The sequence below is a fragment of the Trichoderma gamsii genome (genome assembly GCF_001481775.2).
Source record: "Trichoderma gamsii strain T6085 chromosome Unknown Scaffold_10.2, whole genome shotgun sequence".
Classification (NCBI taxonomy): Eukaryota; Fungi; Ascomycota; class Sordariomycetes; order Hypocreales; family Hypocreaceae; genus Trichoderma; species Trichoderma gamsii.
In genome coordinates this window covers 628,216-656,191 of record NW_020171347.1, presented here as the reverse complement: position 1 = coordinate 656,191, position 27,976 = coordinate 628,216, and the positions used below count along the sequence as shown (strand labels likewise).

General features: G+C 47.2%; 11 protein-coding genes across 11 annotated transcripts; 6 read left to right on the top strand and 5 right to left on the bottom strand.

Annotated features, from left to right (window-relative positions):
* Positions 1 to 69: 69 nt before the first annotated feature.
* Positions 70 to 9,504, bottom strand: TGAM01_v203825 (enniatin synthase; the record flags this gene model as incomplete). Its single annotated transcript, XM_018803869.2, has 1 exon — positions 70 to 9,504. One exon carries the CDS (start codon positions 9,502 to 9,504, stop codon positions 70 to 72), a length of 9,435 nt encoding a protein of 3,144 aa, XP_018662920.2.
* Positions 9,505 to 10,738: 1,234 nt separating this feature from the next.
* Positions 10,739 to 11,793, top strand: TGAM01_v203824 (glycerate dehydrogenase; the record flags this gene model as incomplete). Its single annotated transcript, XM_024549292.1, has 2 exons — positions 10,739 to 11,243; positions 11,306 to 11,793. 2 exons carry the CDS (start codon positions 10,739 to 10,741, stop codon positions 11,791 to 11,793), a joined length of 993 nt encoding a protein of 330 aa, XP_024405997.1.
* Positions 11,794 to 13,209: 1,416 nt separating this feature from the next.
* Positions 13,210 to 13,731, top strand: TGAM01_v203823 (hypothetical protein; the record flags this gene model as incomplete). Its single annotated transcript, XM_018803871.1, has 2 exons — positions 13,210 to 13,558; positions 13,613 to 13,731. The coding sequence occupies 2 exons, from the start codon at positions 13,210 to 13,212 to the stop codon at positions 13,729 to 13,731; spliced, it is 468 nt and encodes a 155-aa protein (XP_018662922.1).
* A 707-nt stretch (positions 13,732 to 14,438) lies between these two features.
* Positions 14,439 to 16,004, top strand: TGAM01_v203822 (hypothetical protein; the record flags this gene model as incomplete). The annotated part of the gene is made up of 4 exons (XM_024549291.1): positions 14,439 to 14,459; positions 14,507 to 14,843; positions 14,908 to 15,804; positions 15,943 to 16,004. The coding sequence occupies 4 exons, from the start codon at positions 14,439 to 14,441 to the stop codon at positions 16,002 to 16,004; spliced, it is 1,317 nt and encodes a 438-aa protein (XP_024405996.1).
* Positions 16,005 to 16,237: 233 nt separating this feature from the next.
* Positions 16,238 to 17,830, bottom strand: TGAM01_v203821 (sugar porter family MFS transporter; the record flags this gene model as incomplete). Its single annotated transcript, XM_018803873.1, has 1 exon — positions 16,238 to 17,830. One exon carries the CDS (start codon positions 17,828 to 17,830, stop codon positions 16,238 to 16,240), a length of 1,593 nt encoding a protein of 530 aa, XP_018662924.1.
* A 688-nt stretch (positions 17,831 to 18,518) lies between these two features.
* On the top strand, positions 18,519 to 19,962 carry TGAM01_v203820 (hypothetical protein; the record flags this gene model as incomplete). The annotated part of the gene is made up of 2 exons (XM_018803874.1): positions 18,519 to 19,271; positions 19,321 to 19,962. The coding sequence occupies 2 exons, from the start codon at positions 18,519 to 18,521 to the stop codon at positions 19,960 to 19,962; spliced, it is 1,395 nt and encodes a 464-aa protein (XP_018662925.1).
* Positions 19,963 to 20,343: 381 nt separating this feature from the next.
* Positions 20,344 to 22,102, bottom strand: TGAM01_v203819 (trehalose-6-phosphate hydrolase; the record flags this gene model as incomplete). The annotated part of the gene is made up of 2 exons (XM_018803875.1): positions 20,344 to 21,204; positions 21,266 to 22,102. The coding sequence occupies 2 exons, from the start codon at positions 22,100 to 22,102 to the stop codon at positions 20,344 to 20,346; spliced, it is 1,698 nt and encodes a 565-aa protein (XP_018662926.1).
* Positions 22,103 to 22,733: 631 nt separating this feature from the next.
* Positions 22,734 to 23,267, top strand: TGAM01_v203818 (hypothetical protein; the record flags this gene model as incomplete). The annotated part of the gene is made up of 1 exon (XM_018803876.1): positions 22,734 to 23,267. One exon carries the CDS (start codon positions 22,734 to 22,736, stop codon positions 23,265 to 23,267), a length of 534 nt encoding a protein of 177 aa, XP_018662927.1.
* Positions 23,268 to 23,650: 383 nt separating this feature from the next.
* Positions 23,651 to 24,702, top strand: TGAM01_v203817 (hypothetical protein; the record flags this gene model as incomplete). The annotated part of the gene is made up of 3 exons (XM_018803877.1): positions 23,651 to 23,701; positions 23,760 to 23,848; positions 23,955 to 24,702. The coding sequence occupies 3 exons, from the start codon at positions 23,651 to 23,653 to the stop codon at positions 24,700 to 24,702; spliced, it is 888 nt and encodes a 295-aa protein (XP_018662928.1).
* A 126-nt stretch (positions 24,703 to 24,828) lies between these two features.
* TGAM01_v203816 (mannose-6-phosphate isomerase) lies at positions 24,829 to 26,108 on the bottom strand (the record flags this gene model as incomplete). Its single annotated transcript, XM_024549290.1, has 2 exons — positions 24,829 to 25,758; positions 25,812 to 26,108. 2 exons carry the CDS (start codon positions 26,106 to 26,108, stop codon positions 24,829 to 24,831), a joined length of 1,227 nt encoding a protein of 408 aa, XP_024405995.1.
* A 768-nt stretch (positions 26,109 to 26,876) lies between these two features.
* On the bottom strand, positions 26,877 to 27,939 carry TGAM01_v203815 (oxidoreductase; the record flags this gene model as incomplete). Its single annotated transcript, XM_024549289.1, has 4 exons — positions 26,877 to 27,061; positions 27,122 to 27,403; positions 27,459 to 27,860; positions 27,918 to 27,939. 4 exons carry the CDS (start codon positions 27,937 to 27,939, stop codon positions 26,877 to 26,879), a joined length of 891 nt encoding a protein of 296 aa, XP_024405994.1.
* Between the last annotated feature and the right edge of the window lie 37 nt (positions 27,940 to 27,976).

Here is a 27,976-nt window from a genome sequence, read left to right as displayed (position 1 = left end):
AAATAACACTTCGTAATGAGGCTAGTAAGGCTTTTTCTTGACTTGCTTGGTAATTGTGATCTAAAGATCTCACAAAGCCAGATATAGGGCATTGATCTCTTTGCAAAGCTCTCCGAGCATATGCGTAACCCTTCCCTCTTCACAAACTTGCCTGCTAGCAGCCACAGTAATATGTAGGTAAGGGCTGTCGAGCTCAGCCTCTCCTGATATGACTAGATCGTGCAAAGGCACTTCTTTTGTGACATCTATCTCTTGCGATAAAACTCCTATCTGAACTCGCTGTTCATCTATTTGACTATCAGGGTGGTAGTCAAAATTCTGGTATGCGATGCAACAACTATAGTTTGTGATTGCTTTTGGCCAGTCTGTGCAATTTTTCTTGATGTTGTCGAACCCTAGAGTCTCGAAAGGCAAGCTACTGAGATATTGATCTTGCATCTTGCGAAGCAGTATTTTCCGGTCTGTATCCTGTTGTATGTAGGCGCGCACTGGTATTTCATTAGTGCAAGGACCAATAATATTTTGGCAGGTTATAGGCAAGCTTTGTCGTCCGGACACAATTCGACCAAAGACCACATCGTTCGACTTGGCTTCTTTTGATAGCATTAAAGCACAGGCAGTGGTAAAAACTGTTGCGGGTGTGATACTGTTGTCTGCGTTAGCCTGGAGAGGGACGCTAATGACCTTTGATGCGTGATAAGTCCCAGTGGATACGACTTGTTGGTGAGTAATGCTGCTGACATCTTTAATGACAGTCATCGTCGAACTATGCAGAACAGAACGCCAGAAATCATAACCATCTTTGCGGCTGTCGGCTATATGCTGCATATACTGAGAAAACTGGGGCAAGGTTGGAAGATTTTCGCTGCTGTATAGAACATGAAGAGAGCGTACAATGTGCTCCAAACTCAAACCGTCATACAAGGCATGGGACATTCGGAGTATCACTCTTAGTGGCGATGCTTGCGCCTTCAGAATGGTAACACGTATTAGCGGTTGTCCTAGGCGAATAGGCTGTTTTAGATCCATATCCAGGAATGCACGGGTTGCGCTGTTGATATTTTCTTCTGTTTCAATCATCTCAATGGCCAGATCAAGATGCTTCAAGACTATTTGATAGAGCTCATCTGCCACTTCCAAGAATATCGTCCTGAAAATATCGATATGCTCGACAAGAGATTTACAAGCCGTCTCTAGACGTAGACAATCAGAATCTGACGGGAAATCTATGTAAAACGGTGTGGGCGTTCGTGGATGGCCCGTTGTGGGATTAAAGAGGAAGAGTCGCTGCATCTGCGTAGCAGGATAGATGTCTTGGATTGTACAGTGAGAATACCCAAGCTGAGGTAAAATTTCATTTTCGATGAATGTTAGCGGATGTTCCAGAGCAAGTAGCTGGAATGAAGTGCTGCTAGCGGTCTGTACACCGTTGGCCACTTCGTAGGCCGCTGACTGAGCAAGCTCAATCTTTGCCGCGAGATGGACGGGGACTGGCTGGTCAAAGATATCTTTGACAGATACAGGTGTGTTTAGTCGGCGGCTGATACGGGAAGCGAGCTTTGTGGCCATCAGAGAATGTCCGCCAAGGTCAAAGAAGTGATCGGTAATGCCAACGTCGATGCCGAGCACATGAGAAAATTCCTCGCATAGGACAGTTTCCATCTCATTTCGGGGGGCTATCCGTGCAGATACCATCTGCCTCCCATGTCCACTGTACGACGATATAGTTGTAGAGCTGTGTAACGCTAATTCCCGGCGTATGGTAGCTGCGAGATCAGCAATGACAGGCTGATCAAATATGTCCTTCACAGATACGCGGGTATCCAGCCGACGGCCGATACGCGCAGTGAGTTTTGTTGCCAAGAGAGAGTGGCCGCCAAGTTTGAAGAAGTGATCTGTGATGCCGACTTGAATACCGAATATCTCTGCAAATTCTTCACACAGTACGACCTCTATTTCGTTGAGTGGAAGCACCTGTTGAACCTTTTCCCGTGGTTTCTGAACTACTCCTTGAGCTCTTCGCGCAAGATCTTTTCTGTCAACCTTGCCATTGGCATTGAGAGGCATCTGGTCTATCACCACAATGTGAGACGGGACCATGTACGATGGTAGCAGTGACTGCAGCTGCTCGCGAATCTGTGATGCAACTCGACGACTCTGCAGCCTCCGTAGCGGCCGGTTCGTAAGACTGGCCAATCTTTGAACTTGGTTATCAGTCGGGAAGCGGATCAGAGCACGCCCCCCCTTTTGGGCACGTAACTCATAGCGGTGGAAGACAGCATCCAGTGCGCCACTTTGAGACCATTGCCGTGCTGCACTGACCTCAACACGAAAGCCGGCCTCTTGGCCAAGACGCACAAGATCTGTCGCAGAGAGGGATGAGCAGCTTTCGGCGTCAGCACGGACGGCTGAGATCCAGGCGGCGCCATCCCGCAGATTTTGAGCCTCACTCTCTCCAAATTCTGCGTCGAGAGAGTCAACTAGATGTCGCTCTAAAATCGTTTTGCTATACGGGATATTGCCAACAGCAACGGTCAGAGCATCTGTCGAGTCCTTCAAGAGGCTGAGAAGAGTATGTTGGTTCATGCGTGATTCTTGAAAGTCGATCCATTCATTCAGGTTGATCTGATACATAGACAGGTAGTGCTCCTCTGAGCCATGCATGTGTATTATTGCCGCATACCGGTATGCACTGAGCTCGTTTGAGGCCTGCATCTTCTTCGGAAGGATCTCAACGTGCCTGATGTGATTGGGATGTCGCTTTCCAAGCATCGTAAAGAAGGCCGGGTCAACAAGCAGCTCTTCTTCACGTTCTTCCATTTCCGTCATCTTTTGCCGTACAGCGACTTTAGTCGACTTGTCGCCCAATGCATGCAACGCTCGAGCGGCGAGAAAATGTTTGTTTGTTGCGAGCGATCGTATGTCACCAAAGAAGATTCGTTTGACGCCCGGCATTCTAACTAGAGTGTCCACAAGCTGTTCTAAGTATTCAGACGAGGGAAAATACTGAACTACCGAGTTGAGTACGACCAATTCTGGATGGATTTCACCCAGTTGACCTACGTCTGTCGCTGAACCGACGTGTACTTTGGCTCTTCCATCGAGAGCTGGTATGGACTTGATCACCTTGGTAACAAACGTGGCCGCTGACTTTGATGGTTCAAGCCCTACGTAGCTTTGCAGCCCAGCGCCAAGATTGAACAAGATCATGCCGCTACCAGTGCCAATCTCGAGTACGTGGCCTGGTGCCTGGCCATCAAGAAGCGTGTGCATGGTGTCGTCAAGCCACGCGTGCATCTCAGTCTTGTCAATCTCATTTCCGTCGTACATAGACGTCCAGCCCTTGAAATCATTGCCAATAGCAGATTGACCGATGGTATCAATATCGGCATAGGTGTTGCTTTCGAAAAAGTCCTTCCATCCGTCGACTTGGCTGCCAGCTTCCTCTTTTTCGGCCGTGTGGTCGATTTCCTGGGTCACAACAGCAAAACCCACCATGTCTTGCTCTTGGCTCTCATGATCCCGAATGACTACGACGGCATCTCGGACTGAGTGTTGACTGAGGATGGCACGTTCTATTTCGGCTGGCTCAATGCGATGGCCTCGAATCTTGACTTGCCGGTCCATACGCCCGAGGAATTCAATTTGGCCATCTCCTGCGCGGTATCGCCCTCGATCACCAGTTCGATATGCTCTCACGACGCGGCCATCGATTTCGACTTGGACAAAACGGCCTGTATCTAGACTTGGATCGGTGTATCCTCGAGCGAGTCCATCCCCGGTGACAACAAGCTCTCCCACGACACCGATAGGGACGATCTGCCGACAACTATCCATGATATAGGCCCCAGAGTTGCTTATGGGCCTGCCAATTGGGACCCCATTAATGAACGAGTCGCTCTTGTCGATGGTATAAACAGTGCTGATCACTCCGTTTTCCGTCGGGCCATACGCGTTATAGATGCCAGCCCGGACAAGTGCTTGTGCGGCGATTGCATCCTGGCCATCGAGCCTATCACCACCTATAACAAGGACCTTAAGCCCAGTTAATGTCGAAGGAATGCTGGCCAGACACTGTTTAAGCAATGCCGGTGAAAACAGGGCCGCGCTGACTTGTTCTCGAACGAACACAGCCTCGAGTTCCTTTCTGTCTAGAATGGTCATATAATCAATACAGACCAGTGTTCCACCATTCAGGAGCGCCGCAAAAATCTCCCAAGTAGCGGCGTCAAAAGCGATGTTGGATAGATGTGCCACTTTTACCGTGACCGGGAATCTGGATGTTACCACAGTATCCCTGACAAGTCTTACAACGCTTCGATGCTCAATCATAACGCCTTTAGGCTCGCCACTTGACCCGGATGTGAAGATCACATATGCAAGGCTTGTCGCTGATGGGCCCGGCGAGTTTTGATCTGCATGGCGAATCATGTCATTCACATCACGACGTTCCATCAATATGTCGCTGATTCTTGTAAACTCCAGACCAGGTAGCTGACTCTCCGGAGCAGTCTCATCAGAGCCGAGTAGGACTAGCTTGTGCTGGGACAAGGTAGATAGAATCGCTTTTAGGCGAGCGGCAGGAGAATTAACGTCTAGTGGTAGATATGCGAGATTCGCTTTCAGAATGCCGAAAAAAGCAACAACTGTCTCGCATGAGCGCGGTGCTAGCACCCCGATCAAGGTTTCAGGTGTCATGCGACGCTGGTGAAGCCAAATCGCGATCTGGTCGGATTGATGGTCTAACTCAGCGTAGGTGAGTCGAGATGTCGAGTCGACAATGGCAAAAGAGTGTGGGCAAGCATTCACTTGAGTGCGGAAGACGTCAATTATGCTTGCATCGCGTGGATATCCGGTCTTCTCGATATCAAGTAGACCCATACTGCGTAGTTGCATGATACCATCGGTAAACGGGATAACTGCAATTGGGGTATGAGGCTTAGCGAGACCTTGACGTAGTATCTCGAAGAATACGCTGGCTACATTGCGGATATTCTCAAGTTTGAATAGATCTGCCGCGAAAACTAAATTGCCTTTTAATTTGTTTGTCTCTTGAAATAGATGAAACTCTATATCGAATCTAGTATAGACCTGGTTCAACAGGGGTTCTGCTTCGAGGCCCTCTAATTCGAAATTGCCAAAGTCTTGTTGAGAATGGACTGCAAACATAAGCTGTGCCAGCGGGTTCCGAGACAAGTCCCTCGAACCAGGTAGTAGTCCCGAAACGACGCGGTCAAAGGGGACATCCTGGTGCTCAAACGCTGCTGTCGTCGTCAGCCGGACCTGTCGTACTAGGCTTTCAAATGTCTCGTTGTCGTCAACAGTAATTCGCATACACTGAGTATTGACGAAGAAGCCGATGATATTCTCAATCTCCCGCCGGTTGCGGTTAGCGATGGGTGTGCCAATGACAGCGTCTTCAGTCCCAGTAAGTCGATAATGGGCGGCTCGAAATGCCGCCAGTAGCACGGTAAAGGGAGTCATTTGCTTCACCCGACAGAATTCTCGAAGATTCATATACAGATCGCCCTCGATGGTAACAGGCACGTAGCCTGCCTTGCCGGACAGTATAGCTGGCCGGGGGAAATCAGTTGGGAATTCTGCTGGAGAGCTGTTCTCGAGCTGGTCGGTCCAGTATTCCAACTGTTTTTGGTGTTGGGCCACTTGCTCTTGCTGCTTTTGCCACGCTGAAAAATCGCGATAATTGATTGGGAGGGGTTTCACCATCGACAGAGGGTCATGATCCAGGAGAGCGGCGGCATAAAACTGGGCCAGTTCGCGACGTAAAATGTCAGTAGACCAGCCGTCGGAGATTATATGATGCATGACAATGGAAAGCACATGGTCGTTTTCCCCAAGCTGTATGAGTGATACCCTCCATCCCGCTTCGGATGTGAGATCAAATGGAGTCGTCTGCTCTTGTTGTAGCAGCTGCAGATAGCTTTCGTTTTGATCGCCGGCTGACAAGTCCACCATCTTCAGCTCCTGAAAGATGCTTGCATGGACGACTTGAAACCCAACACCGTCCTGTTCCTCAAACGTTGTCCGTAGAGTTTCGTGCCGCTGTTCTAGGGCTAGCAGAGCAACTCTGAGCGCGTCGATTTGCAGCGGCCCACGCATGCGAACGGCGTATGGTAATAAATACCACGAAGCGCCGAGTTCTAGCTGGTCCAAGAACCATAGGCGGCCTTGAGCAAATGACTGTTCCACAGGTTTGGCATAGGTGGTACGTGGAATAGAAACATACGGCGTCGAATCTTGTCCGATTACATCTAGGAGATCGGCAAACGTAGGGTTTTGGAATATGTCGGAGACTTTTAGGGATATGCCGGCGAGCCTAGCCATATTCACCATCCTGATCGCAGCAATAGAATCTCCGCCCAGCTCAAAGAAGCTTGCTCCGTCGTTTTTGGGATTGAAGTCGACGTTTAAGCCTCGGTACCAAAGCTCTCTGAGTTTTACCTCCGTCATAGTTGCCGGTGGCCCAGACTGTTCTCTGGGCTGAGAGATGATATTTTGAGCCAGCTGGCTCAATTGTTTGCCAGCAATAGACCGAAGTTTTTTTCTATCTGCCTTCCCAGTGGCTGTACGAGGCAAAGTTCTCATGCCAATATAGTAAGATGGAACTGAATACTGGGGAAGAACCTGCCGCAACGTCACGTTTATCTTTTTCGTAGCACTGTGATCGAGGATGTGAGTATCTGCTAGAGGCGCAACAAAGACGCTGTTCTCTTCGTCGCACGACGATCCTATCAAAAATGCAATCAAAGTTTTGCCACTGGAAAGCTCCGACGTTCTGACAGCTTCAGCCACGGGCATGATGTGACTGGGTAGCTGTTGTCGCAGGCGGGCTTCCACTTCGCTGATTTCCACACGTTGCCCTCGAATTTTAACCTGCGAATCTTTGCGTCCAAGACAGACAACAGTGCCGTCAGATCTATAGCGGACGAGATCTCCGGTTCTGTAGAATTTGAAGGCACCAGAGAGTTGCCCAGAAGGATACCAGGCTGGAGTCGTCACGAAGAAAGGCGACTCATCCGGCGGTAGAGCAAGGATATACTCGCGCGCTATTCCTGGACTTTCAATTACCAGCTCGCCAACGCAACCAATTGGAGCAAGCTTAGTGGTATCATTTGGATCAACGATCCAAGATCGAGCGCCCACGGCGCGACCAATATTGTTCGGCTCAAGGGTGAATGGAGTGACTCTTGTAACGCTGCATATAGTTGAGCTCTCACTCTGGCCGTAAGCGTGCAAGAGCTGAACTCGAGGGGCCCAGATATCTCTGATAGATGCGGATATCGGTTCCCCAACCAACACCAGTGTTTGCAGCCCGGAGACGTTTTCAGGTTGAAGCGTGCCAATATACGAAGGAGTCAGTATAACCCAGTTGATATTGCTTCTTCTGATGAAATCTGGGACATTATTCATTCGATCGTCATCGGAAGGAATACAGACGCAGCCGCCATGCATCAGAACCGTCACGATTTCCACTAGGCACGCACCAAACGCGTACGACGCGAATTGAAGAGCGCGGGTATGGGGATTGATTCCCAACGCGGGGCCAAATTTAATAGCGCAGGACACAAATCCACAATGTTCAATCATTATGCCTTTTGGTTCCCCTGTGCTTCCAGACGTAAAAATGCAATAGGCCAAGTCTTGCGGCTTCACCGTTGGTTTCAGCTGATCTTCATTGCGGGACAGTGATTGAAGAAGATCCTCGTTGATCACAATACAGCGGTCAATGGCAGTGCTTAAAGTTCTGCTGTGAAGTCCGGAGGTGAGAGCGACTTTTGCGCCAGTTTGTCGACAGACCTGGACCATCCTTGCCGGCGGATCGCATGGGTCGATGAGTGTAAAGGCCCGACCAGCTTTAAGTACAGCAAGTATGCTAGCTATGATCCATTTTGACTTCTCAAAGCAGAGTGGCAAGATTGCCTGTGCTTGGCCTAGGTCGAGAGATTGGATGTATGCGGCGAGACGCGATGATACACTGTCGAGCTCAGAGTAAGTCCACTCTCCATCCCACGCAGAAACTGCTGTACTATCTGTGGCGTTGGCAGTCCTCTTGAATATCACATCGTGGATCAAGGCATCTTGTGTCTGTAAGCGTTCAGAGTTCCAGGCCGCGATCTCTGCCTGGTCCTCTTCCGTTACGGCATCCAGGTGTCTCACTAGAGGATAATGTTCCACACTCTGTTGAAATTGCTGAATGAAGGATCCTAACTGCCTCAAGAAACGATTCATTTGAGGAGCATCAATCACACTCTGGTCGTAATGTGCCACCAGCAACGCCGAGTCACTAGCCATCTGGCAGCTGAGTAGAAGGGCACGATTGGCGCAGGGCCCAAACTTATTCGATTCTTCTATGATTTGAAGAATCTCGCAACTAGGTGGTTGCGGAGCATCACTATCAGTGACCAGAAGGACCGTCTGGAAGTCACAGGCGGCAGACTCATTATCACCAATGCAGCGGATGCTGCGGAGACCAGCCTGTCCAAACTCGTGCATTGCATGGTCGTGGGCAGTGATTGCCTCTATGACTTCCAGTGCAGATTGGTTAAGAGCGCAATGCACGCGTATGGGTACTACTGTTTGTGTCAGGCCCTCGACTTGCTCTTCAGGTTTGTGAGACCGCTTCATCACAACACCAAAAAGTGCCTCTGAAGAGTGCGCGAAACGAGATAGGAGAGCCGCAAGCGCGGCTCGGCAGACGATAGTGGCGGGCCACTTTTGTTGAGCTGGGCCCAAATATGAGATACGGTGCTCTGCAAATGAATTGGGATTTGGCATCGCCAGATGAGAAGGCAGAGGAGGAAATACAGAGGCATCCAAGCTATCAAAATGTTGTTGCCAGAACCGAGCCGCGCGTTCCGAGTTCCCAGCTTGAAGGCTCACTGACGTTTCAAGCCAGTTGGAGTATTGGATTTTCCCGCCCTCGTAGGCCGTGAGAACCCGTTGAAGGACTCGTTGTTGTAAGCTACTATCAAGTAGAGCATAGTTAAATGTCCAGATGAGCAGTCTTTGGCTTTTTTCAAGGTCATCGACAACGACGTATCGATTGCAGCGCGGCCCCATCATAGCAATAGCTGTTTCATCTTGTATAATAGCCTCTTGCGTATCCATGTATGTAGAATGCATCCACGAAATGAAGCTCTCTGCTAGCACAACCTGGAAAGAATCTCCGGCTTTTGATGTGTATATGCATGTCCTTAAGGCCGGCGTCTGGCGAACAACCTCCTTCCAGGCTGCGGCCAGCCGCTGGGTATCAACGCTTCTTGGGATCTCGTAAATGACATGGCCAATGGCGCGTTTCCCGTTAGTAGCAGCACAATCCATAACATCAAGTTGGAAGGATGTGCATGGCAGAAGAGTCTCGATCTTATCTCGAGTCAACTCATAACGAACCATTACCTGCTCGTAAAGGTCGTCACAGTGATTATCAGCATCACCAAACATCAAGGGTGGTGTAGCTGTCTGGTTTTGATGCTCGACATCCATGTTATCGCGGGATGTAATGTTGGATCAATTGAAATAGATACTTGGTGTGAGTAAGCTGTGTCTAGCTTGATGATTCCAGATATTTCTGCTCCAGTTCAGATTTTCGTTATGCAGTACTGTTACGTGTTTTAATGTTGCATTGTATTGTTGAGATAGTAACTCTTCAAATAGTTTTTGAAGGCTGTATGTTGCTAGTTAATATAGTGTCAACTTTATCTGTATTGTCGAAGGACTTCGGTGTATCTGCCATAGGCTGATTATCACAAGCTGCTACAAGAGGTGGTGTACTAAGAAGCTGCTGACGCTAACCAAATATTTTTGGTTTATTGACGCAACTGATTCTCTTTCTAGACTATAATTACCACCAGTTGTGAGTAATTTACACAGTCAATGGGCCTATATACAATGGAGAAGTAAAAAAAGTCAAATTATGGTATAACACGAAGCAATTGAGTATTTCTTTTTCCCAATTAGTTGCATTATGCCAACGTCAACAGATTGAGAATTATCTACATACAGTAATATCCACATATATAGCTTAATATTACCTATATCGGCATGGAGGTGAACATACATGTAGACAATAAGATTTATAAATGGCTCGCTCCACACCTCCAACTCCACACGGGGACGGGCCGTTGGCTGACAGTGGCAGTTGAATCAGAGCCCAAATGAAGGGCTGACAGCGATAGCGGGGTCAAAACGCCTACTCAGCTTGCTACTAGTAATTCTTTGAGGGTTGCTTTAACGTTGATTCAGCTACTAAGTGGCTGGCTGAATATATAGCGGCACAACAAGGATGGCGCGCGGGATGGTGGCTTATTCCTTCGCCAAGAATTCGACGGCGGAAAATCTAACTTATCATATCCCGAAGTACATGTAGGCACGACTACATACCCCCACGCTATAAGCCCTGTCGTATGCCACTTCACTCCGGGCGTGGTTATAATGTAGCTGTGTAGGAATATCTTAACAACCCTTTCGACCGACATATCAAATGGGTTTTCATCTCATCTTAACGTAAATTCTGGCGAGTAGATGTGTGAACTATATCTGTTCTGATCAAGATTTGCGAATCCCCTTCTCACTCAGATTGGTACTTGCAGTGGGCGATTATCAATTTGACGGGTATAAACCACTAGCCAGCCTACCACTCTATACTGCCACCAGGCGGGCTCTGTGTCTAACATTCTCTCTCTGAGAATATTTGACACTTTTGAGGGCGGCAGCAACCATGGGCTCGCTCTCACCTCGTCGAAGTGATGAGCTTCATAAAGTCGTTTGTCTAGACGCCTATACGTGCCCGGTCCCTAAATTCGACTTCACGCACGAGTACGTCGAGTATCATAATACTATTGGTGAAGATCAAACTATCGAGCGCGTTCGCGATGCCACCATCATAATCACATCGCGTGTGCCCATCTCGGCCTGCATTGTTGCCGCTTGCTTCCGCCTGGAGCTGGTCGCCTTCATGACTACTGGCACCGACATTGCTGATAAGAAAGCATGCCGGGCTCGCGGCATCACGATATGCAATGCACCCGGTGCCAACGCTGAGTCTGTTGCTGAGCATGCCTTTGCCTTATATATGGCTGCCAAGCGCCAGGTTGTTGACTTGCACCGCGTTACACTCGAGGCTGAGGCCTGGCCTCGAGAAAAGAATGTGTTCCACTTGTACCCGCAGCTACCACGAGTTATGAGGCATGAGATATTGGGAATTGTCGGTTATGGGGCCATAGGTAAGTACTACGAGCAAAAGATTGCAAATGTGAGCGACATTCATTTACTAATTGAGACTTAGGAAAATATACGGAGGCTATAGGAAAGGCACTAGGGATGCTGGTATTGATCGCTGAGAGAAAGTCCACAGCGGCTAGTAAAGTAAGGCCCGGAAGGGTGCCGTTCGAAGAGGTAGTGAAAACTTGTACAGTGCTGTTACTCGCGTGTCCGCTCGACGAAGAATCGAGTAACATGATTTCAGAACCCGAGCTTCGGGCTATGAGACCAGATAGCATTGTAGTTAACGTGGCACGCGGAGGTGTCATGAACGAGGCAGCGCTCCTCAGGGCATTGAAAGAAAAATGGATATACGCTGCTGCCACAGATGTCTTTGTAAATGAGCCAGCGACTAAGGAGGGCTGCCAGCTCATTCGAGATTGTCCTAGCAACTTGACACTCTCACCACATGTTGCATGGTATGGAGGCACATGCTTGGAAAATCTACAACTAAGTATCAAGGAGACGCTTGAGAGTTATGTGGCAGGAAAGGTGATCAACTCTGTTCTTTGAAATGTAACGTCGAGACGGTCAGCGCCAATACATATATGATGCCCATCTTATCGCATTTTGCTGATTAATTGTTTCGTCTTTTATTTGACCTATAATACAGCAAACCTCTCAATTTCTGTCGTAATGCTTGCTTCAATTATGCAGCGCATACATAGACATGCTCAACAGTGAGGATGTTGCCACTTCTCATCTGGAAACACCATGTAATCTTTGACTAACAAATGTATAGGCTTTGTCTGGTATGACTTTCCAGACTTGCAATAGCTTACAAACAGTATACACCCAAAGGGTGTGAGATTGGATATCAAGATGTGTAGCGATAGAAGTCATGCCAGGCTAATGTCGGTGTGGAGTATGCATGTAGGCACCTATGCATATGCATGCTCCATTATGAGTAGCCCTCCCATTCAAGTTTCTGCCTTTCAGTTCAGAGACCCAAAGCCGCGAATGATTACGAGAGCCTCACATTAGTTACGGCATCTGCGGCATTGTGGCCAGCCCCATTGCTCGCCCTAAACCACCTCCATGGCAAGGCAGACTCGAAATTAAATTCCTGGTCCATCTTTCAGCTCGTCATGAGCCAGGCAAACAGCTCCTTCATAGACTAATAAGGTAAGAAGTAGAAATAGCACCATAGCTGAAAGGACAAACATGAAGACATACTAGTGATTAGTGAGAGGGGTAAACACTACCACCACTGCATGAATCATATCCGTAAAGAAAGGAAGCTGCCAAGAGCAAGCCTAAGGTTGCCGGAAGAAGCGGCTTTATCTGGATGGGGAAAAGAACAACTGCATTATCACAGCTGAAAACAATTAATGCGTGATCAGTGCTTTCTTTAGGTTGAAATAAAATACCCAGAGCGGAGTGAACATGTCGTGTCTCCGTTTTAAAAGTAATACCCCTCAAATAAGTATAATAACAGACGTCTTGATATCGATTTGTTGACACTTGTAGATCAAATTGCATGATACTAAACCCGATATAGGCTCCGCATTTTCAAAATATTACGACACATACAATAAAGCGTATCCCGTTCTAGTGTAGTGTAATAACAACAAATAACAGAAAATAAGAGCTCTAATGTACACTTCATCTTGAACTAAGTTAGAATTTATCATTTGATTTGCTGTTGTTCTTATCAATGGTATCTTGTGATTCAGTTTTGTCTTGTGATAGCTTATGACAGGTCATAGACTTTTTTTATTAGGAATTCAAGTGTACAAACCATGACAAGGTGCATTTTACAAAGTTGTTGACGTAACATATGTCTGAGTGAATTGCAACTTATATAATGGGCATGCCGCGTCTCTGAAGTACGCTCCCTTTCTTTTTCACTCTCCATCAGCAATCATACACTCAAACTACAACATCCTCCCTTTAAATAATTTCTAAAGCAAATTAGCTATACTTTCAATGGCTCCCAGCGCTCAAGAGATTCGAAACCTTCTCGAGGTTCATATCGCCCAGGATATTGCTGAAAAGGCAGGGAACTCGGGAAAGCTTCAGCAGCCCGGACATATAACTAATCACTTCCACGACAACGTTGAATTTCACATCAACGGCCATGAGTTCCCGCACGCTACTCAATTGAAAGGTGCTGAAACTATCAAGGGAGAGATAGTTGATGGTGGCCTTTCTGATATTCCCAACGTTATCGATTACTCCAAGCCTCACGACTGTCAAGTCTTACAAGTGATTGGAGGTGGCCCAGAGAGTGACTGGGCTGCCGCTGTGATTAAGGCTACTGCAACGACCATCACAGGTCCGTTTCTCCATGAGTATTAACCAAGGGCTCAAAGTGCTGATTAGTAATTAGGCAAGCCTTTCAACCACGAATCAGTGATGACTTTCCAATTCGATAACAACGGCAAGATCATCCACCTGAAGAACTACGCCGACACCCTCCATGTTCACAATATCCTCCAAGACATCTGATTTCATACCTGATGTTTTAGAAGGAAGGCTTCTGGGAGAAATCAATCGTTGACCAGATAAGGAATTCCATATGTTATTCCGGTGGCTTATGTGGAAATTATCTTCCTGGCCCCCCTCATTGCAGCCCACTCTCTTTAATTCAGAGATTTTGCAGATTTTTATGTCAATCACCCAAGTGCTGAAATGGCATTAAAATCTATTAGCTCAGCTACATCCGCACTCGTTAGTTTATCTTAGCCAATAAAGCTGTTATGTGAATCGTTACCATTTGCGTAGATTGACTATGTATTTTTGGATGTGGGGGTTGTTCCAAAGCCAACTGTATTCTGTTTACTCTCAGTAACTCCCAGGCCAATCTCTAATCATTATCGGGAATCTCTCGGAAAACACTGGTTATCAATGCCCTCCGGTAATTGCCTTACACTATTAGCCTTGAGTCAGTTCGTCTAGCCTACTCCGCGTTAACGTCGCTCTAACTATGCGGGGTTCCGACTAAGGCGATAAGCATTACGGAGTAAAGCAGACTAACCTTCCGATCGGAACCCCCCAAATTGACAGATGGATTCAGATTCTACAAATCGTGGGGAGATCAGGCATTCTAAGGCATCACCTCTCATGGCTCAGTATCTACAAAGTCCTAAGCCAGATACTTTGGCCACCCAGAGCCAGCCTGAAGAGTACATCCCGCGAAGGCGCAACAGAACAGGATGCTTAACATGCCGCCGAAGGTACAGTCCCCCCCAGACTACGGGTTGATGCTTAACTTCTGACATAGAGGGGGGAAACGTATAGAAAGAAGCGGTGCGATGGAGTTCGCAATGTTTGTGGTCATTGTGCTCGTCTCAACCTGGTTTGTCACTGGCAGGGTCCCCGCCAGATTGCAGATGACGCCTCTCCTTCATCAGATTCGGTGTCTCTACGGCTTCGAATGCCAAATCATCCCTCTGTGCCTCTGACGATTCCAATTGCACCCGCTCCTATTCAATTTCTTCAAAGTGACGCGCCTGAGCTGGCTCGTCGATCACTGGATCGCAAGTTAGCGCTCAGATACTACGTCCAGACATTCAACACTATGCTAACTACCAATCTGGAGAATAACGGATTCCTCTCTGGTACGCTGTCACTGTCTCCTGTACTTACCTTCATCAATGCTATGCAGTGAATAACGTCAAGCAGTGCTGTTACCCATGGCAATCGAAGAGAAAGCGCTGCTTGACATGTTGATCGCATGGTCATCATCGCATCTGTCTCTTTGCGACGATACTTACCGGATCAAAGCTCTTGAGCATAGATCTACCGCTCTTCAGTCCTTTACAGCGAGCTTACTAAATAGTGAATCTCCAGAAGTCTCGCTCGCCTGTTGCCTTGTCTTCTGCTCTATGTCGGCTGTTTTGGGCGACACTGCAGAGTGGCGCAACCATTTGGTGGGCGCAGCGCATATTATAAGGCATAACTGGCTCTCACCAACCTCGGATGGGTGCCGTAGAAGTCCAGCATATGAGATTCGCTGGCTTTTGCGAAACTTCGCATATCATGATATCCTGATGAGCGTAACATTGGATCGCGAGCCTCTAATACCCGGCCGATATTGGATCCCACAACCAATGAATGAAGTCGACTCCTATGTTGGGCTGGCATCTGAGCCTTTAGTCCTGATTTCCAGGATTAGCTCTCTGAATGGCGACATTATCCGCTCTTTAGAAGCATCGACACCCTCAAGTGATTCTGATTCTATGTCTTCGTCTCCTCATAGCACCTACGAATCACCGGTTTCCTCGACAGAAGACTTCTTTCCTCAAGCATATAAGATTGAGTCTGAGCTTAAGGATTGGAAATGCCCTGAGTCAGACAATCAATGCCTAACCAGCCTTGCAGAGGCATATAGAAGCGCGGCTCTCATACATCTGTACCGCATGATGCGACGCCGATTCTCGGTAAATGGCTCTGAGCTTGAAAACAAGATGGCGAGCGAAGTCACTTCCATCATATTTCATCTGGAACAAATGCCGCTGGGCTGCTTACCAGAATGCACATCACTCTTCCCTCTCTTTATGGCTGGAGGAGAGACTCGATGTAAGTCAACGATGAGTTTTGTACGCGAGAGGCTGCATCATATCGCAACATATCGACATTTCCAAAATGCTGCGTCGGCACTGTCGGTCCTGGAAGAGTTATGGTTACAGCATACTAGCATTACTGGACCGATTACAGGCTACGAGTTGGATTGGCTTGATATCATTCAGCGGAGGCATTGGGAGTTGGCGTTATCTTGAGTCGTGAACATACTGGATCAACTTATCGATATAGGTGGAAATTAATGGGATACGATGCTGGCAATACTTGTAAAGGCTTGGCAAAACGGAATGGTATTGAGCGAAGTCATTATTTTAGTTCATTCTGCTCGAATCAAATTTATTAGTTTGGCAATTAGCGGTACATAATAGTAGCTTGAAGATAATCGACTTGTTAAGAGGCTTTGTAACCATTAATGCCTAGCTGCACTATCCTAATCCTCCTCCATATGCTCTGAGAACTTGTAAGTGGCAAATTTCCTAGTTGGAACTTTCCTCTGAAACATGATGTCCAATTCCTCGAACGTCCGACCTTTAGTTTCAGGCAGTGCGAGAAAGCACCAGACGAGGCATGGTAACGATGCGCCTAAGAATACAAAAGCAAGTTTGCCACGCAGGTTGCCCTGATCCGGATTAATGGCGTAAGGAATGCCCACAGCACAAGCAACATTAATCAGCGCGTTGATTGTAGTTGCAATAGCGATGGTTTTGTCACGCAATTTCGCAGACGAAACCTCTGACAAGTAGACGAAACAGAGTGGGCCGATTGTCAAGTCGTAAAAGAAATTGTAGATGACCATCATAGAACACTGGGCCCAGACGACACTATGGTTCGTTGTGCCGTATCCAGGAACAACGTCAAGGACGCCCACCAAAAGAACGATAATAGCAAGAATGCTAAAGCCTTGGTTATAGATTGTACGGCGACCAAATCGACTGAGGAGAAACCAGGAAAGGATTGTGCCCACAAATCCAACGCCAAGCAGCCCTACGCCAAGATCAAAAGAGTCATTGGCCGCGAGGCCCGCGAGTTCGAAGAAGTAAACGGCGTATCCGATGACCAGAAAGTTGGCAACTAGTGGCTGGATGGCATAAACCATGATGCAGATGATTGTTCGCCGAAGATCCGTCTTTTTGAAGCAGTCAATGAAGCGGGCAGTATCGGTCTCTGCTTCTTCAATAGATGTGGTAAGCTGTATGTGTGCAAGTAATATGCTCGTATCGACGGATTCGCTTGTAAGACGCTTGAGTGATCGCTCGGCTTTCTGTAGTTCGCCTCTACGGACCAACCACCATGGGCTCTCCGGACAAAACGGTAGCAGGGCCAGAATGATAATGGGGAAGATGAGCTGAGTTGCAAAAGGTATATCGTACGCCCATCGATCGTCGCGGGTTTGGCAGCCAGCTAAAACACCACTGGCCACAAGTTGGCCAATGACAAATGACAAGTTGACAAACGCTGCTGCAATACCGCGAAACACCACAGGAGTGACTTCTGAGATGTACGTGGGCGCAATGACTGGGTAGGCACCGAGAACCACGCCGTTGATGAGCTCGGCAATGAGAATCTGAGGTCTGTTTTGAGCAGAAGTTTGTAGTGCAATGGTAATGAGGGTAATGCAGCAGCAAACTGCAAGAGTCCATCGACGCCCAAATTTCTCCAAGGGCCATCCAACACCGAAGGACCCAAGCACTTGTCCAACGGGGACGCCAAGATTGAACGCTGACTGCCACTTTGCTTGAACAACAAACGATCCATCAGCAAGCTCAACGCCAAAGTCGTGCTGGAATCTTGGGATCGCTATCAACGTGCCAATCAATTGAGGGTCAAAACCGGCCATGATAACTCCTAAGCTGAAGAGAAAGGACCATCCAATGGCACGGTGGTAATGACGGAAGACCTCTTTGAGAGTCAGATTGTGTTCAATCGCACGAGCATCTTGAGCTTGCTTGGCTATGGCCACATCATTCAAGTCTACATCGTGGTTGACTTTTTCGGATTGAGCAACGTGAATTTCTTCTCCCATGATGGAGGATTCGAGACCATGCTCTTTAGGTCGATACAATTGAAGATAAATTGAACAATAAGGATTGCAGTTATAGTTTCTGTTGTCGCAGAGATATCATGAAGATATTCATAGAGAAGATGAACGCAACTTTATGTACGCCGGCCTTCCATTCTTAATGTCAATCGCGCATTGCTTATCGAGTCAAAATGAAGGTTTACAACACCCCTCGCATACTTCTTCCCCAGACTTGCCTCCGGATAGAACTAAAGCTAATAGTTGGGGTCAAGCGCCTCTCGTAGGCAGCTAGCTCGACAACAAGTCTTATCTTTCATAATCCTCTACATTGATCTTTTGTTCCACTCCGTCTTCGGTTCTCCAAGATTCATATCAAGGCGCTACTGAGTCGTGCGCCATAAGCGCTCGGCGCCACTAGCTACAAATAGTCTACGGTTCCAGGCTAGTCAGGCCAAAATATTATGCTGACTCTAGCCTATATGAGATGTGCGATGCGATGCAACTGGAAAGGGAAATCGTGGGTAAGTGATTGTAATACGAACAGAGTAAAAGGGCCTGTAAGAGAACTTGAAGGGAACTTAAAGTAAACATGATCGCGGAGAGAATAAGAGTGCAGCTGTCTAAGCCCCTTCATCATCATTCACTTACACAATTTGAGCTGGTACCTTTTTCCTCACTCCTCATCTCCAACATGCCGCTCAATCCATCTGTTGCAAAATCACATGTACTTCATCGCGCATTAGCGTATGAGCCGCAAAAGATTGTATCCGGCTCTGGCATCTCGTTTACTCTAGAGTCTGGAAAGATTGTATACGATGCTTCTGCTGGTCCTTCCGTTTCAGTCTTGGGGCATCATCAGCCTGAAGTCACACAAGCTATCATTGAACAGCTAGACAAGATTGCCTATGTCTATTCCGGGAGTAGACACACCTGCGAGGCTGCTGAATCTCTTGCCACTGAAATCTTGAAGGATGCGCCTGGCGGTTTGGTAAAGGCTATCTTTGTCAACTCTGGCAGTGAAGCTACAGACGCAGCGTTAAAACTGGCAACTCAATACTTTTGTGAAGTCGGGCAGCCTAAAAGAACCAACTTCATTGCAAGGAAGCAAAGCTACCACGGAAATACATTAGGCGCACTGAGTGTCTCTGGCCATGAATCTCGTCGCGCCTATTATCAGCCCTGGATCTCGAATAACGTCAGCTTCGTTGATCCATGCTACAGCTATAGGGCAAAGGGATTATCTGAGTCGAACGAACAGTATGTCGAAAGGTTGAAATTACAGCTAGAAGACGAGTTCTTGCGCCTAGGGCCCGACACGGTGGCCGCATTCGTGGCTGAGACGGTCAGTGGGACGACTCTCGGATGCGTCCCTCCGGTGCCTGGGTATTTCAAAGCCGTACGCGAGATCTGTGATAAATACGGAGCTCTACTAATACTTGATGAGGTTTGTATCCCTACAATTATCAGTTACAGATGACTCTAACATCGAATAGATCATGTGCGGCATGGGAAAGACGGGAACTATGCATGCTTGGGAACAGGAAGGCATCAGCGGACCAGACATTCAGATGATCGGCAAGGCTTTAGGTGGAGGCTTCGTGCCTCTGTCTGGAGTATTGTTGAATCGAAAAGTATTCGACGGCTTAGCTAGAGGAACCATGGTCCTCGCTCATGGCCATACCTTCCAAGCTCACCCAACAGCCTGCGCTGCTGCCCTTGCTGTGCAGAAAATCATTAAGCGAGAGAATATTCTTGAACAAGTGGTACGAATGGGCGACTTCCTCGAAACGGAGTTGAACGAGGAGATTGGCCATCTCGCTCATGTAGGAGACATTCGTGGCAGAGGACTGTTTTGGGCTGTCGAGTTTATGCGAGATCCTAACACCAAGACCCCGTTCCTCGCAGAGCACAATTTCTCCAATCGTATTGTCGAAGTCGCAGCAGAGCTGGGCTTAAATATTCTTGGAAATTTGGGTAAGACGGGAAAGATTGATGTGGAACTGGTTATTCTAGCGCCACCATACATTGTGAAAGAGGATGAGATCAAAGCCATTGTGCAACTTCTCAAGACCGCGATATTTGTTGTGTCTGAGGAGCATGCACTTCGCTTTGGGACCAATGGATTCCACAGCTAGGCTGCATAATTATGACTATTCTAGGTTTCGATAGTTAGCTAAGAACTACTCACTAGAGATACCAACTAGCAGGTTAAGAATTAAAGGGTTTTTATACAAACTATTAGCGTCTTATTTATTTAAACCACAGCACAGAATTAAAATAGAGGCAATTGCGTGAACAACTTAGTATAATAAAGAAGGGAAACAAAACATATTGTATGTACTACTATTCCGTGACATACTATAAACAGTCCGTTATCCCAATAGCATATCCTAACACGACCCGTGCAAATTTACCTCTTCGGGTCATCGTCAACGAACATCTAGCCAAGACTAGCAATATTTGGTACTTCAATGGCTGCTCCCAAGACTGCTTATTCAACATACTCCAAAGCTAGACTATAAATGTTGCATTGCTGGTAGATAATAGAGCCGCCCCTCATAGGGCCTCAGCGTCAACGTATCATCTTCCTCAATCTCCTGCGACGGATAATTCCCAAGCAACAGATTGCCACGATTGACAGGACACACCCATTTCACCTCCTCTTCAGAAAACGAACACACCACTAGGTATTGCTCGGTGGCATTTCTTCTAGTATAGGCATAGACGCTCTGATTCTCATAGTCTATCATCTGGAATGCTCCCCGCACCAAACCATTATGGTCTTTTCTGATCGTAAGTAAAGATTTCCAGAACTTTAACACGCTGATATCGGAACTTGCTTGTTCGGCCTCGACGTTCCATTCTTCGTAATCTTGGTTAACTTTTATCCATGGTGTACCGGAAGTGAAGCCTGCATTGGTATCTGCGCTCCATTGCATTGGGGTCCGAGAGTTATCTCGTCCAATCCGCTGAATCTGCTTCAGCGCGTCTTTGGTATCCCCATTACTGGCTTCAATAGCCTTATAATATTGAATCTCTTCCAGGTCCCGAAGCTCGTCGAAGGTCCAGGCCGCTGGGTTGGCCATGCCGATTTCTTGCCCTTGGTATATAAATAGGGTACCTCTACCAGTAGCATGGAAGATTGCTAGCATCTTGGCCGATGCGTCACGATATTTGCCGTCATTTGCCCATCGACTAATAATTCGTGGTTGGTCATGATTCTCCAAGTAGAGGCTGTCCCACCCGCCGTTGGCTTCATTAAACTCCATAAATTTGCCGAGAACATCCTTTAGTTCCGTAAGCTTCCATGGCTTGTAGTTGAAGCACGTTTTGCCCGGTTGGTGGTCGATATACATGTGTTCAAAGTGAAATAACATCTACATGGACTTATTAATGCATATTCGTTGGTATCTAACAATGAGAGATAAGAGAACATACCTGAAGCGGAACACCATTTTGAACCAACGGAAGCGCCTGCTCTGCACTCTTGACTCCTGGGGCTTCACCAACTGTAAAGGCATTGGGGTAATATTGCAAGACTTTGTCATGCATCTCAAGCAGGTAGTCTGCCACTTTTGGCCCGTTAAAGCGATGTATCAGTCCGTACTGATACATGCTTTGAGGATCGGCAACTGGCGCGTCTGGAAAACCTGGTGTCTTTGAGATGCAGTTGATGACATCCATTCTAAATCCATCGCAGCCCTTGTCCAGCCAGAATCGCATCACATCCCATACTGCATCTCGAACTGCCGGATTCTCCCAGTTGAGGTCAGGCTGCGACACGTCAAAAACGTGTAAATAGTACTCTTTTAGTTTGTCGTTCCACTCCCAGCATGAGCCACCAAAAATGGCGCCCCAGTTGTTAGGTTCCTTTCCCTCTTTATTCTTCCCTCGCCAGATATACCAATCTTTCTTCGAGCCTCCATCTTTAGCGTCCTGGAACCACTCGTGTTGATCTGAGGTATGGTTGACAACCAGATCCATAACCACTTTCAGCCCTATGCGATGAGCTTCTTTGGTCATGCGCTCCCAGTCTTCCATAGTTCCAAAATCTGGATGTATTTCTCGATAGTTGGAGATGTCGTATCCCATGTCCACCATGGGCGATGCATATACCGGAGAGAGCCATACCACCTCCACGCCAAGATCTTTTAGATACGGCAACTTGGAGGTGATGCCGTTGAGGTCTCCTTTCCCATTCCCGGTAGTATCTTTGAACGACACAGGATAAATCTGGTAGACGACTGCGTCACGCCACCAGTCCGGTGCTTCCATGGTGACTGTGGTGCAAATGTGTAAGTGGTAACGACTCCCTGTCAAGTCAAGACACGTAGAGGTCTCAATCAGCGATGGAAGACCTGTTTTGATAACTTTTCTGCAATTCGCTCGCACTAATATCAAGCTATAGATTCACCTACGAAAGAAGGCGTTTCATTTGGAATCGTTCCAATAAATGGGGGTCATGCAGTGGAGATTTCACATCGGAGTCTCTCTGGTAGCGGCGCCAGCGAAGCGCCGCTCGCGCTCCATCTAGCGCAGCCATCATCATTTAGTAGCGAAACCAAGAGCTAAGATGTTGGTGGGGTTTTTATTTCTTCGTATGTTGTGTTGGGAGTGCTGCCCCGCGCCTGAAGCGCCCGGCGCCCGGAGCGCCAGTCCGCGTGTATGAATAGTTCCGGGTGTCCACCGTATTAACAATATTCTCCGGATCTAGCCTCATCTTTGTCTCACCAAGCTGAAGTAATGGCTCACAGTTTGGGTCTTAGAATTTGTAGCCATGGTCAGGAGCAAGACTCTGGCCACCTTGGCCTCTGTTCTGGCGTGGTATAACTTCAAGCTGTTTGTCACAAATCAATGGCTGTCATTACTTCCATGCCACCTTTAGAGCCATCAACACATACACACAATGACTTCTTCCGCTCCTCCAGACCAGCATGCCCTCGCCTATCGCGGCCAACCTCTCCCAAATATTCTTGAAGACCAAGTTGTTCCCGACGTCTTAACGCTCAACTGCGACGAGCGGTTTTGGGTTCCTCAATCCGACCAAGTTTGGTTCCGGCCATTGTTGTTCTCCGTCAGCCAGGGTTACTTTGTCAATCTTCTAAGAGTCCGCAAATCTGGAATCCTGTCACGACACCGCCACGCTGGCCCTGTGCACGCCACGGTATTAAAGGGCAGATGGCACTATCTCGAGCACCCTTGGTGGGCAGAGCAAGGAAGCTATGCCTTTGAGCCACCGGGTGACATCCATACATTAGAGGTCCCAGAGGACGTGGAGGAAATGGTGACCATGTTTCACGTCACTGGCGCTTATATCTACGTTGACGTTGATGGCAATCCTGTGGGCGTTGAGGATGTCTTCAGCAAGATACAGAAGGCCAAGGAGCATTACGAGAAAGTTGGACTAGGGGCGGACTTTGTGAACCAATTCATTCGTTGAATTCCGAGTAGATAAAAAAAACATGGTATAAAGGAAGTAACAGATAGAATTGCTTTTAGTAAAACAGCCAACTCGCTTTTTGGAAGTCCAACTCGCCCTCATTGATACCGATTGCATCTGTACGCTACGCTTAAGCGTGGCACCAACTAACCGATCTAAATGTATAGTGCGGGCGAAAATGCCTCTGCATTACTAGCTTGATGGACCCCGTCATTTAATGGTGAGATGGCAGTTCCGAGCAAATAAAACTTACGGTGGCAGTATCCTAGATAAGTTTTGACGCCCCGGTTCAATTATATACGCAACATATAGTCAATTACATACGCAACATATAGAAGCGTAAATCCCATATAGCGCATTATCGTGTAGAGTGGCTACAGTCCATGGCCATGTCGACAAAGATCAGAGTCGCGGTCATTCAGTTGCACTCGAAAGTATGTCAAACTCTTCCATTGCCAATTGTTTTACGTACTAACCGAAAGCATCGCATAGCCCCTCGATATAGAGGGCAACTTTACAAAGGCTTGTGCATTCATCCGCCAAGCAGCTGAACAAGGAGCTCAGCTAGTTGTTTTGCCAGAGTGCGTATCCGAGTATCCTATCACATTACTGTTTGTTCATTAACATATTTTCCCCCCCTCTTCCTCTATTTATCTCATCATTGTGTTTTCACTTACTGTTTTATAGATACCATTTGAATGGTTATGTACCTGAAGACCCTATTTATATTCAGCAAGCTTCTCAATACAAGAAATATCTGGATCAGTATTGCGTCCTAGCTCGAGAGCTTAGCGTTTGTCTTGTCCCAGGAACGTTTGTTGAGCGACATCCAGCTGCCGCTCAATCCTCTGGCAATAGAACATTAAACGACCTAGACGGAGACTATCAACTATTTAACACTTCGTACTTTATTTCTCACGAGGGCGAAATTCTGGGATCTTATAGGAAGAAAAACCTCTGGCACACCGAGCGCTCCCACCAATCTCGTGGCTGGGAAAAACATTCCGCAATATCTACGCCTTTGGGAAAAGTAGGACTTTTGATCTGCTGGGATCTTGCTTTCCCAGAAGCTTTTCGCCAATTGGTGAAAGACGGCGCAGACATCATCATCGTGCCCACCTGCTGGACGCTCGACGAATCCCACGCCTATGGGCTAGGATTGAATCCCAACTATGAAAGTCTAGTTTTAAACACTATGATCACATCGCGTTGCTTTGAAAACACTTGCGCCGTTGTGTTTGCAAATGCCGGTGGGCCTTCGCACACGTTTGTCGGACTATCGCAGGTCGCTTTGCCATTTGTAGGCGCTGTCGATGGGATTTGGGACAGCTCAGAGAATTTCTTTATTGCTGAGATTGATATGGAAATTTTGAAGCAGGCGGAGCTTAACTACAAAGTGCGAGAAGACATGGCAGAAAAGGATTGGCATTATTGAGGATATAGAAGATAGCAACGGAAGCAAAAATACTCCAATCAAACAACCTGGTGATTCTTCGCATATGACACAAGTCTAAAATTCAAAAAGTTTTTATTGTCTAGATTATGAGTTTGTAACTTCAATTCAACGTAACGCAGCAGCGTAAATTTGCAAGTCAGAATCAGCCCGCAGCTTCGTGGACGTCTCTGCTGCAATGAAGAAAATAAACCCGGGTTTGACAGCAAGCTCTTTTCCATCGCCTTGAATGGTACCCTCCCCAGAAAGCGCAATGGCTAGAGTCGGGCCTTTATGATTCCAAACGGAGTCCTCCTTTCCAGCAGGCATGTCGACACGAACCACGTCAAACTCGCCAATGGGTGGTGAATATACCGTTGTATACCCATCTTTTCCTGCCTTTGCCGTCAACCTCAGATTATCTGCTTGCGTACTTGAGTCGATCTTAAGGGTTTCGGAAAAGAGATCAGCACTATCGCGGTCGGCAACAGGGCAAAGACCACTGGCGAGCATGTTGTTTGAGCGAGCCATGCACTCCACAATATCTCCTGACAAATAGCAATGAATACCATCAGCTGGAATGAACATTGCTTCACCAGGCTCCAGTACGAAGAATTTCATGCATAGAATTGCAACCAACAGCCCTGGATCCGTGGCTGAATATTGAGATTGCAAGCGTTGAAGCAACTCAAAAGTTTGGCTTGGGTAGCCAAGTTTCTGAAGGTCTTCTAGAGACTGTCGCTTCAGGTCCTCTTCAATCTTCTGGATAGTCTGTTCATCTGCCTTCAACAATTCGCGAACAACATTTCGTAGAGTTTCCTCGTCCCACGCATTCGTCTCTTCAGGCACGAAGCGCCGCAGACTTGGTATATTGAACATGGGGGAAATTTGGTTCAATTCTCTCCAGCCAGCAAACAGCTCGAATCGCGACAGTGCCACTGCAATCTCTGGCTTGTGATTGGTGTCTGAGAATTTTTCGGGATCTTTCTCGTGGAGTTTGGCTGCAAGTGATTTGTTTGGGTGAATTTGTAACGGCAGAGCTTTGCCTATTGAAAGGATCTGTAATGTATATATTAGACAACTGTTCTTGCCGCAACACAAGCCCAATTTACCTTTGGTAGAAACGGAACATTATTTCCAAACTTCTCCATTGAGTATGGCCCTAGCAATTTTTCCTCGTTGGATTTCAAGAGGTCGGCAAGCGGTCGACCTGTTTCCAGATCTCTCGCGGGAAAGTCTGGGTAGTCGCCAAACCACATCTCGGAGTAATACTCGTCATCTTTTATGGTGAAGTCGGTTCCAGGTGTCTTTTTGCAGAGTTCGGCAGCGAGCGATTGGTGCCCTTTTTTCCCCCATGGATAGTTGTTGCAGGTTCCGCTTAACTGGAACAGTCGTGATACGCTTGCCATGATTGTGTTGTTACTTTCTCTTCAGCCAGGTGTAAATTGATCGTAGTCTGAGCAATAGGTAGAAATAGCGGTCTTGGGAAAAAGAACAGCGAATCTCATGGATAAGGTTCTCGTAAATAAGATTTTCATGTCTCTTTTGACTGACTCGGAATATGCCGTGGCAACAGAAGCATACAATTAGTAGTGAGATCGCGCCGTCATTGACAGGATCTATGCAAAACGACATATCATGATGACCTCACCACTGGGTCTTTGCCACAATCGCCGGCAAAGGTGGGACCACTGTGTAAGCAGCAGCATCCTTCTGGACAAATAACACTTACTCAGCTTGCAATTTATCGTGATAATGAAATATTTCGTAGGCAATCGCTGTGGCCTTGGTGATCTGCGGTTGACGTCAGTAAAGTTCTCATTGCAATTAATTGGAGCTTCCTTAGCTCATTTCCCCAGAGATAGCGTTAAGGCCAACGATAATTGACCCAGTTTGGCGATTTTTAACAATTATATGGAGAATAACATATCAACAAGTCACATTGGACTACAATTGAGCTCTCAGCTGCTTATTGGTTTCGAGTTGAATGATCGTCACTGCCCAGGATTTTTTAGGGTAGACTGGCTAGATAGTCCACATCTCTCTACCATTGTCAAGTCACCGATTATTAGGCCCGCGGGAAGGCAATAAAAGAGCAATTACTCTCAAAATGAACAGACAGAAGACTCTCATTGGTCATTAACTAAGCAAATCCTCCGATTGGTTACGCTTTCTATTCAGCCATTCACCACAACTCCTCCATTGCAGTGTATAGTCTGTCCGCTGATACAAGAGCTGTCCATCGAAGAGAGAAAGACGACACAGCTGGCGATTTCACTGGGCTGGGCTGGTCGACCCATAGGACTGGTGAATTCCTTCTGAGCCTTTTCATTCATTGTCGCAGGAATCAACGGAGTCCACACTACAGTTCTTGTCAGCACGGCACAAACAGCTCTCGACATATATGCGCATATATGCTTACCTGGCCCAGGGGCGACAGCGTTAACTCGGATGCCTTTTGAGATGTATTGGTTGCTCAACCCTCTTGTGAAGGAAATGATCCCTCCCTTGGTAGAGGTGTAATCCAGCAAGTCTGGCCGGCCGATGTATGCATTAATAGAGGCGTTGTTGATAATTACAGCGCCGCGCTTCATGTGCTTGATGGCATACTTTGCCATGAAAAAATATGAGTGCATGTTGATGTTGAATGTATGAATCCATTGCTCGTCTGGCAAATCGAGTATATCTTCAACCATCATTTGATCTACCAGAGACAGTCAGCGCATGCAATTTTTCATCGTCCAAAAACAATAGCTTACACGCCGCATTGTTGAAGAGAATGTCAATTCCACCCATCTTCTCCAAGGCAAAATTGACAGCATCCTGGCAATTTTCTTTTTTGGCAAGATCCGTGGCGAATAGATAACAGTCACTCCCAAGAGACTCAACCTGCTTCTTAGTGTCTTGCGCGTCTTGCTCTTCTTCAGGAAGATAAATAATCGTCACTACAGCACCTTCCCTTGCAAACAATACAGCAGTAGCAGCTCCAATGCCACTGTCACCGCCAGTTATGAGTGCTCTTTTGCCTACAAGCTTATCTGCTGCCTTGTAAGTTTCGGTTCTTCCATCTGCATCCGGCAGCTCGTCGCGAACGGGTTTGGGATCGGGCATATCTTTGTCCAAGCCCGGAAATTCCTGCTTAGAAACAGGGATGTTTTTCTCTTTTCACATGCTGCTATTAGCGAAATTGTCTTCAACGTGTTAACAGAATGCCGTACCATCTTTGAACTGCGATGTCATGGTGGGCGAATGTGCTGATCAAATTTCGGATAGTAAT